This window comes from Tupaia chinensis, unplaced genomic scaffold (assembly GCF_000334495.1).
Source record: "Tupaia chinensis unplaced genomic scaffold, TupChi_1.0 Scaffold000280_1, whole genome shotgun sequence".
NCBI classification, from domain to species: domain Eukaryota; kingdom Metazoa; phylum Chordata; class Mammalia; order Scandentia; family Tupaiidae; genus Tupaia; species Tupaia belangeri.
The window spans coordinates 1827576-1837157 of NW_006159763.1; the positions used below are offsets into that span (position 1 = coordinate 1827576).

At 43.7% G+C, this 9582-nt stretch overlaps 1 protein-coding gene and 1 pseudogene across 4 annotated transcripts in view; one reads left to right on the forward strand and one right to left on the reverse strand.

Annotated features, from left to right (window-relative positions):
• Positions 1–8910, reverse strand: part of XRCC2 (X-ray repair cross complementing 2) — a 118963-nt gene extending 110053 nt beyond the window's left edge. For 2 of the 4 annotated variants that reach the window (XR_003549638.1, XR_003549639.1), the window contains exons 1-3: positions 8737–8910; positions 7622–7752; positions 6089–6170 (exon numbers count right to left, since the gene is read on the reverse strand). Coding sequence is in view for 2 of the 4 variants with exons in the window: in XM_006150243.1 (XP_006150305.1) it covers positions 6089–6170; positions 8737–8775 (121 nt within the window). In the remaining 2 variants the exon portion in view is untranslated. The remainder of the gene's footprint in view (positions 1–6088; positions 6171–7621; positions 7753–8736) is intronic. The other 2 variants (XM_006150243.1, XM_006150242.2) reach the window with 1 other exon arrangement.
• LOC102473537 (60S ribosomal protein L8 pseudogene) lies at positions 4653–5579 on the forward strand (annotated as a pseudogene).
• Positions 8911–9582: the final 672 nt, after the last annotated feature.

The window sequence follows — 9582 nt, forward strand, 5'->3', positions numbered from 1 at the left end:
TTGGAGAGGTTTTTGCTATAGGGCGCGTGCGCTCGCCAGACAGAGAGAGACAGAGAGACAGAAAGCCAGAAATCACCCCCCAGAGGGGATGACCACGCCGCAATCCCTTCTCCTCCATTCTCCTCTCAGGATCTTGGGTACGCACGCATCTGCACCCAGTGTGAGTTTAAGCCACCGGGTCCAGGACTTGAACCGCGGTCGACTACGTGGGAGTCCAGTGACATAGCCATTACGCTAACTGCTGGTCCCAACATATTTCTTTTTTGTACCAACTATTAATATAGTTTCATAAGGTGCACCTTAATATCTTTTCCTATAGAGAATATACAGTTTAGTTTTTTGTCTAATATCTGATCAAACTTTATCTTTTATTACTGATGGTTTAAAAATGGCTTTTTTTTTTTCTTTTTGCTAGCTGATCTGCTGTACAAGAAATATTAAAGGGACTCCAGGCTGAATGAAAGAACATTAGACAGTAACTTGAATCCAGATGAAGAAATGAAGAGCACAAGTAAATGTAACTACAAAGGTAAATCTAAAAGATGGTGTTTTATATTGTATTTTTTTTTCACCTATCTATTTATAAAATAACTGTATCTGGGCTAGCCCCATGGTGCAGTGTTTAGGTACTATACAGAAGCAGCCAGATCCCACATGGCCAACCAGGGTTTGAGTTCCAGCTCCAATAGTTTCACATGTGCATGCATGCCCAGAATCCTGATGGGATGGAAAACTCAGAGGAAGAAGGATTGTCACTTAACAGTGCCCTGTTGGGCATTGTCTGCACACATGAACATGTGCTCTCTTTTTTTTTTTTTAATTTATTTTATTGGAGAGGTTTTTGCTATAGGGCGCGTGCGCTCGCCAGACAGAGAGAGAGACAGAGAGAAAGAAAGCAGGAAATCACCCCCCGGGGGATGGCCACGCCGCAATCCCTTCTCCTCCATTCTCCTCTCGGGATCTTGGGCACACACGCACACATGCCTGGTGTGAGTTTAAGCCACCGGGTCTGGGACTCGAACTGCAGTCGACTACGTGGGAATCCGGTACACAGCCATTATGATAACTGCTGGTCCCAACATGTGCTCTCTTGCAAGTGCATGTGACCTCTAGCATTAAAAAACACTTCTATACTTAACAATTTTAATTCAGTAATAAGAAATGTGTTGGTGAATATGTAATGTATAAAGATGTGATTTGTAACCGCACAGGGCAAGGAGAAGAAATGGGGGTGTATAGTAGCAAAGTTTTTATAAACTACCAAAATGAAGGTGGAATTAATCCAAACTAGATTGTTATAAATTAAGATATTAATTGTAATCCCAGGACAATCACTTTAAAAAAATTTTTTAAAGATTTATTTTTTATTTATTATTTTTCTTCAATTCTGAACAGAGAGAGTGAGAAAACAAGCCTCCAGGTCTGGGACTCAAACTGCAGTAGACCATATGGGAATCCAGTGCCTCAACCACAACACCACCTGCCAGCCCCCCCAATTTTTTTTTTAAGGTTTTGCCATAGGGCAAATGCACTCAGGAGAGAAAGAGACACACACACACACAGTCAGAGGGAAAGTGAGAAATCACTGCTCGGGTGGATGGCGATGCTGCAATCACTTCTCCATTCTCATCCTTGGATTTGGGGCATGTGCGCGCGCGCGCACACACACACACACACACACACACACACACACCTGGCATGATTTTAGAGCCGCCAGGTCTGGGATGCAAACTACAGTTGACCCACATGGAAGTTCAGTGTCATAACCACTATGCCAGAAGAAAAAAAAATTTTTAAAGTGAAAACAATGACAAGGGAATTATTATAAAATGGTACACCAGAAAACTTCTACTTAACACAAAAGAAAATGGCAAAGAAGGACAAGAGAATCGGATGACATCAAAACAGCAAAATGAGTCATAAATTCTAAGTACATTAATGTAAATGGATAAAATAATCTAACCAAAAGGCAGAGACTGGCAGAATGAAATTTTAAAACTGTGATCCAACTATAGGCTATGTACAACAGAGACACTTTACAATCCAAGTCACAAATAGCTCCAAAGTAAAAGGAGAACTATATACTGTGCAAATGGTAACCAAAAGAGAACTGAAGTGACTATATTATTATCAGACAAAGAATTGTTATTAGAGTGAAAGGATTTTTTTAAAATTGTGGTTAAAACACAACATAAAATTGATCACCATAGCCATTTTAAGTGAACAGTTCAATCGTGTTAAGTGTATTTACATTGCTATTAAATAGACCTCCAAAACTTTTTCATCTTGTAAAATTGAAATCCTGTACCCATTATACAGCAACTCTATTTCTCCCGACTCTCCTCTGGCCCCTGGTAACTATTGTTCTTGTTTCTATCTCTATGAATTTAACTACTTCCTAATTAATTTTCTTAAATGTTTATTTATTTCTTCCATAAGAGAGACAGAGTGTGGGGAGGTGCTTCCCTAACATAGCCTTCATGATGCAATCCATCCTCAGCCAGCCTGGATCATGGACATGTATGTGGACCACTGTGTACAGACAGGGCCCATGACAAACCTGTGACCTCCCCATGTGAGTCCAGTTGTATTACCACTAAGCCAGTCTGGTCCCTGCATTTAGCTGCTTTAGGTACCTTGTTTAAGTGGAACCATGTAGTCTGACTTTTTGTATCTGGCTTATTTCACTTAGCATATTGTTCCCAAGGATCACACATGTTGTAACATGTAACAAGATTTCCTTTCTTTTGAAGGCTGAATAATATTCCATTATACATACATACCACATTTTGTTTATATATTCAAACATCAACAGGCATTCATGTTGCTTTTATCTGTTGACTGTTGTGAATAAAAATGTTATAAACATAAACATAAGTTTGCAAGAATCTGCTTTACATTCTTTTAGGTATACACCCAGATGTGGAATTATGGATCATATGCTATTTCTATTTTTAATTTTTTTGAGGAAGTACCATACTGTTTCCATAACAGTCTCACCATTTTACAATCTCACCAATAGTGTACATCCTTGCCAATGCTTATCATTTTATGTTTTGATATTAGTCATTCTAATGGGTGAAAGGTGGCAAAGAAAGTTATTACATAATAAATGAGTCAACCAGCAATTAAGACATAATAATTATAAATTTATATGTGCCCAATAATACACGAAGCCCCAAAATACTTGTAGCAAAATCTGACAGAACAAAGGGAGAAACAGACAATTAACAAACACAGAAGACTTGAATAACACCAAAAAAAAACCCTAAAAGTAAGAGAGATCCAACCACCGAAGAAGAGGATCTTCTATAAGTGTACATAAAATAGTCTTCGGAATAAATTGTAATTAGGCCATAAAACAAATCTCAATAAATTTAAAAAGACTGAAATCACAGAAGCATGTTCTCTAGTCAGAAAAGAATGAAAGCAGAAATCAGTAACAACAACAAAAAGCCACTGTTCTTCTTGACACTGGATTAATCAATAGCTTCTCAGATATGCTACCTAATCACGAGCAACAGAAGAAAAAATAAACCGAACTTCAACAAAATTAGTATTTTTTTTGTTTCAATGGACATCACCAAGACAGAAAAGAAAACCCACAAACTGAATGAAAATACCTGCAAAATCATATATTTGATAAAGGGCTTGTATTTGAAATATATAAAGGGCTTCCATAACTCAATAATAAAAAGACAAATAACCCTGTTTTTAAATCAGCAAAGGAGCTGACATTTCTCAAAAGATATACAAACTACCAATAATCACATGCATAGATGCACAGCATTATTATCCATCAAGGAAAAGTTTCAAAACCACAAGTACTGTATACTGACTGGGATGGCTATATAATCAAAAAGAAAGGCAGTAACAATTATTCCTAGGATGTGGGAAAATTGGAACCATTCTACACTGCAGTGCTGGTGGTAAGTAAAATGTGAAGCTACTTTGAAAAATAGATCAGCAGTTTCTCAAAGGTCAAAAGAAGAGTTTTCGTATATCCTAGCAATCTCTGCCCTACATATTACCCAAGAGAAGTGAAAATATCTATCCACAGAAAAACTTGTACACAGGACCAGCAGTTAGTGTAATGGCTATGTCGCTGAACTCCCATGTAGTCGACTGTGGTTCCAGTCCCAGACCCGGTGTCCTAAACTCATGCCGAGCCGAGTCGCGTGCATGTGTGCCCAAGATCCCAAGAAGAGAATGGAGGAGAAGGGATTGCGGTGTGGCCATCCCCCCTGGGGGGTGATTTCTCGCTTTCTGTCTCTCTGTCTCTCTCTTTCTGGCAAGTGCACACGTCCTATAGCAAAAACCTCTTAAAAAAAATTAAGAAAAACTTGTACACAAATAACCTGACAGCGTCGTTCCAAAAACATGGAAGCCACCCAGATGCCCATCAACTGATGAATGAACAAACAGAATGTAGTATACCCACACAATGAAATATCAGACAACTATAAGGAAGGAATTACTGGTACTTGTTACAATAAGATGTATCTTGAAAAGATTATACAAGGTGAAAGAAGCTGGTCACAGAAAAGACAAGATATCCGTACAGTTCCAGTAACATGAGATGTCCGGAAAGGTCAAAGCATATAGGTAGAAAGCAGAAGAGCAGCTGCCTGGGGCTGAGGGACATGGAGAGAATGCGGTGACTACTAATATGCATGAATTTCTTTGTGTGGTGATGAAAATGTTCTAAAATCAATTGGAATGATGTTTGCAACTGTGTGACAATATTATAAATCATTGAACTATACTTAGATGGGTGAATTATAGCTCCAAAAGCTGTTGAGTTTACCTTAAAACAAAAACAGCTCTCTCGGTCGCCTAGCGAACAGATCCGCCGCCAGGGGCCACGGGATCCGTGGGTAGAGGAAGGGCGTGGGCTCGGTGTTCCGTGAGCACGTGAAGCACCGCAAGGGCGCCCAGAGCCTGCGGGCCGTGGATCTCCCTGAGCCGCAGGGCTACATCAAGGGCATCGTGAAGGACATGATCCACAACTCGAGCGGTGCCGCGCCCCTTGCGAAGCTGGTCTTCCGGGACGCGGCCGAGGGCATCCACATGGGCCGAAAGTTCGTGCACTGCGGCAATAAGGCTCGGCTCAGCACTGGCAATGCCCTACCCGTGCACCATGCCTGAGGGCACGATCGTGCGCTGCTTGGAAGAGACGGGGGCGGGGGGAGGGGGGGGGCAGCCTGGGAACTATGCTGCCGTAGTCTCCCAAACCTGGAGACCAAGACGACCCGAGTGAAGCTACCTTCAGGCTCAAGGTCATCTCCTCTGCCAACAGAGCTGTGGTCGGTGTGGTGGCTGGAGGTGGGAGGGCTGACCAGCCTATCCTGAAAGCTGGCCGTGCCTACCATACGTATAAGGCAAAGAGGAACTGTTGGCCACATGTGCGGGTCGTGGCTATGAATCCCGTGGAACCTCCCTTTGGAGGCGACGACCACCAGCACATCGGCAAGCCCTGCACCATCCGCAGGGATGCTGGTGGCAAAGTGGGTTTTATCGCTGCCAGCGGCGACGGGCGTCTCTCCAACACCAAGACCGTCCAGGAGAAAGAAAACTAGGGCTGGGGGCTCAATAAGGTTTCTTCTTTTGTCAAAAAGCAAAAAAAAAAGAAAAAAAAAGAAACAAAAACAGAACCTAAGCATACTACCTCCTTTCTAAGTTTTCCCCACAGTATTAGTGATAGAAGAAGTAGGTACCTATTTACCCTGCTGTTGAAATATTAACAAATAGATACCTGAGGACTTCCAGTAATTCTGAAAATTTCTAAAGAATAAAAAATGAACTATAATAACCAAATGTCTACAAATATTGTATGTTAGGATGAGAGAGGGAGGTCAGGGTACATTAGGAAGGGTTACTGCAGGTGAGCCACACTCTCATGACACAGATGAGGAAGTGTTACCTGTTCTCCTTTTTAACTATACAAGTTAACCTATATACTTCTTGCTATATACACACACACACATATATACATATATATATACACACACATATATGTGAAAAAGAAACTTGTTTTACATATAAAACTTAATGGATAACACTATATTTATTTGAAGTTATCTTTTACCATGTACAGGTGACTCTTCATCAGCAAACAAATACGGTTCTATTTCTTTCAAGGAACTTCTACCTTCAAGTCGGGCAAGGAGCTTACAAAAGAAAAAAAACAGGAAATCTCATTATGTAAAAGATATAAAATCCTAGAAATCTACATTTTTACAATTTTCTGAAAGTCTCTAAGAAAGACTATGATTCTGAGGATTTACAGAAAAATATGAGCTAGTAAGTAATTTAGAAAAAGTATTGTATTCATTTATCCTTGCAATATTCAGGGCCAGCAAGTGGCATGATTAACATGGCTAGATCCCATATGTCTGATGGCATAGTTCAAGCCCTAGGTACGCAGCAGCTTGAAAAACAGGCCAGGCACGTGTCTGTGCATGTCTAAACCCCAAGAGGAGAATGGAGAAGGGATTAGTGTGGCCATCCTTCAGAGAATGAATTCTTCCTTTCTCTCTCTCTCTGGTGAGCATACACACCCTACAGCAAACTATATATTCATATCACTTGTTTATATACCAAATACTAATACTGACTATATAAAATGGAAGGAATGGGTAGTCTAGTTGAGGATATAGGGACAGACTTAATTCCAAAACATTTACCACCAAATCCGTATCTTTCTACTGTTATTTAAAAAAAATCAAGTTTATTTTCAAGGGAGGAAACCTATCAACCATTGAGCATATTCAAAACAATGTTTTACGATGCCAACAGGGAATTTTAATAAGTGCAGTGGCCAAGCATAGCAGCAGTCAATAGTACCTCCCAGAACCTGGAAACAGTGGATAATGTTAACAATTCAAACAAGTCACTTTGTTAGACAAGACTTTTCTGCCGTATGTATAAATTCAGTAATAATATAAGGGATTAATCAGGTTTTTTTAACCCAACATATTTCATAGCAACCAAAACTAACTTCCAATTTTTTATCCATCAGTTATTTTTAAATTCAAGGCATACTAGGACTTTTTAGAAAGTGAAAAGTATACCATTATTTAATTATGTGTAAATGAAGCCATGTGGTGGATAGTACCAAAATACTGTCAAAATCACGGACTATTTTCTAATAATTTCAGTGAGACATAGAAGTCCCATTGCTACTGTGCAAAGACAAGGTAAAAATGGATTGTTCTACTGTAAATTGTTTTCAAGTGCTTGTCTTCTCTAAATTGAGAACGTTGTGTTGAGGTTGTAACACTAATGAATTAAAATGTTGAAGGAGCTTAGTTCAGTGTCTTGGGATACTGAACACAATTCCTCCACCCCGTAGAACCCAAAGCAGATGAATGTGCACAAAAGGAAAGTGTCCAAGGCAGTGTTAAGTAGTGGCCTTATAGTCCCAAAAACACTCATAGGAAAAGAGGCTTGCTTAGTTGACTTTGTTAATAGAAAGCAAGCCAGAATAGCACCAATTGCTTAGCTTCCTACCCTGCTCCACTTCACCCCATTCTTCAAAGTAAAGTGAGCGAGGCAACCTTGCTTAGGCTCTCTAGACAGTCCAGGTAGGCACATGTTACATTCTGTTCTATGACCTTACCATGCCAGACTCCCATTTTCTGGCTGCTAGGCTTGTTCTGACTGCAAAAGTTATCTATGTGTGTAACCTGCAGGCCAAATCCGAATTTCACGCAAACAGGCGTGCTCATTTGTTCTGGTATTTCGGGCTGCCTTCATTTTAGAACAGAGGTGGGCTATGACTGGACAGCACCAAGGCCGAGTTTCTCCCTGACCTTCCCACTCTGCCTACTTCTCAGGGATTGCTTCCCAACATTCTCCCCTGCCCTTTTGTTCCAGCCAGGCCTGTACAGAACTGATTATGTTCCCCCATAGGCCACGCTCTTGATTAACACAGAATGCCTGCACTTGCCACCCTCGCTTTCAATATCATCCCCTCTTGCCTAGCCACTTGGTGTAGCCGACTCCTGAAGCTGGTCTTCCCCTCAGCGGGAAAGCATGCCCTCTCTGCAGGCACCGCAGGTCTTAACGCAGCCGACCTCACCAGCTCTTTCATGACTTAAGTTGTGTCTTCTGTGTCCCAGTCCTCTCTCTTAACTAGTGGTTGGCACACAAGAAGCGCTAGGCCTGTGGCTCAGTCCTTGCAGAGGGCATCAGCTGGGTGGGAAAGGAACTCCTGGATGGCAAGGGCTTCGAGCCACAAACAACGCCAGGTGGACTACAAGGATGAGGTGCAGCAGCCTCCTCAAACGCCGCCAGCTGGGGCAAAGCGTCTACACCGGCTTCTACGAGGAGTCTCCACCCTTCCCCTAGCTTCTCGGGCACGACTCGCCCCCTCGAGCTGTAGCTGCCTGGTGCCAGGATTTGGACCGTTCTCCTTGCAAGTAGAGAACTACCTTACACCATCCGGGCAAGTCCTGGGATCTACCGGAAGACTTCACTTCCGCTCCTGGGTAGGGTGATGGGCGACGGAGGACGCTAGCACCGCCGGCATCCAAGCAAACGCCCCTTCCCCACCCAGGGCGCCCCGGGGCCGGCCCGGCCCGGCCCAGCTGTTCCGGAGCCGATCCCGCCTGGCTGGCCGCCCGGGCCTTCCCCACCTTCCGGGGTCCCGCGGCTTCCTTTTGCCGCCCGCCTTCCTTGGGCCGCCAGCGGCCTTGCTCTCCTCTCCCTCGCTCCCACCCCGGCGGCCCTCACCTCGGTCCCAGACTCAGCCCTGTGGAAGTCACTGCACATAGCCCTGAAGGCTCGGCCACGAGGGACTCAACTTTCCCGCCACCTACGCCATTTACCGACGGCGCGGGCCACGCAGCCAGTTAAAAACCGGGCCCGGCGCGACGCGCGTGCGCACTGCGCCAGCCCCTCCCCCCGGGCCGGAAGCGTCGAGCATGCGCAGTAGGGCGGATGGGCCGGCCCCTCCCGCCTCGCGTTGCGTCACACTCGCGCGTCCGCCTCCGCGCTCTCTTCCGTCTCCTTGGAGACCGGGAGACCGGCCCCGCTTTTATTTTATTCTCCGTCGTAAACCACGGTTGTTTTTAATAGGTAGAAAACGAGCAGCATAGAGTTAATGTTTTTAACTATTAAAAACATATTTACTGAGCATAGGCGCTTTTGCCCATTCTTAGGTTAAAAGCCTCTGACTGGCTGTCAGCGTGGCTTGTGATTAAATCCAGAAAAGGAGCAGAAAGTATATTAAATTTAACGTAATTTTTTGTTAAGGTTTGTGCCGTAGGGCTCCTGCGCTCAGGAAAAAGAGAGGGGAAATGAGAGCTCACTCCCCGGCGGGATGGCCGCACCGTAATCCTTTCTCCCCTCGGGTTTGGGGCACACCGGCACACTCCCGGCGTGATTGTCAGGCCTCCAGGTCTCGGACTTGAACCGTGGCTGGCCCTGTGGGAGCCCGGTACCTTAACCACCACACCACCTGCTGGCCCCTAAATTTATTTATTTATTTATTTATTTATTTGAGAGGTTTTCACTAGCGTGTGCGCTCGTCTGGAAGACAAAGAGAAAGTGAGAAATCACCCCCCAGGGGGATGGCCA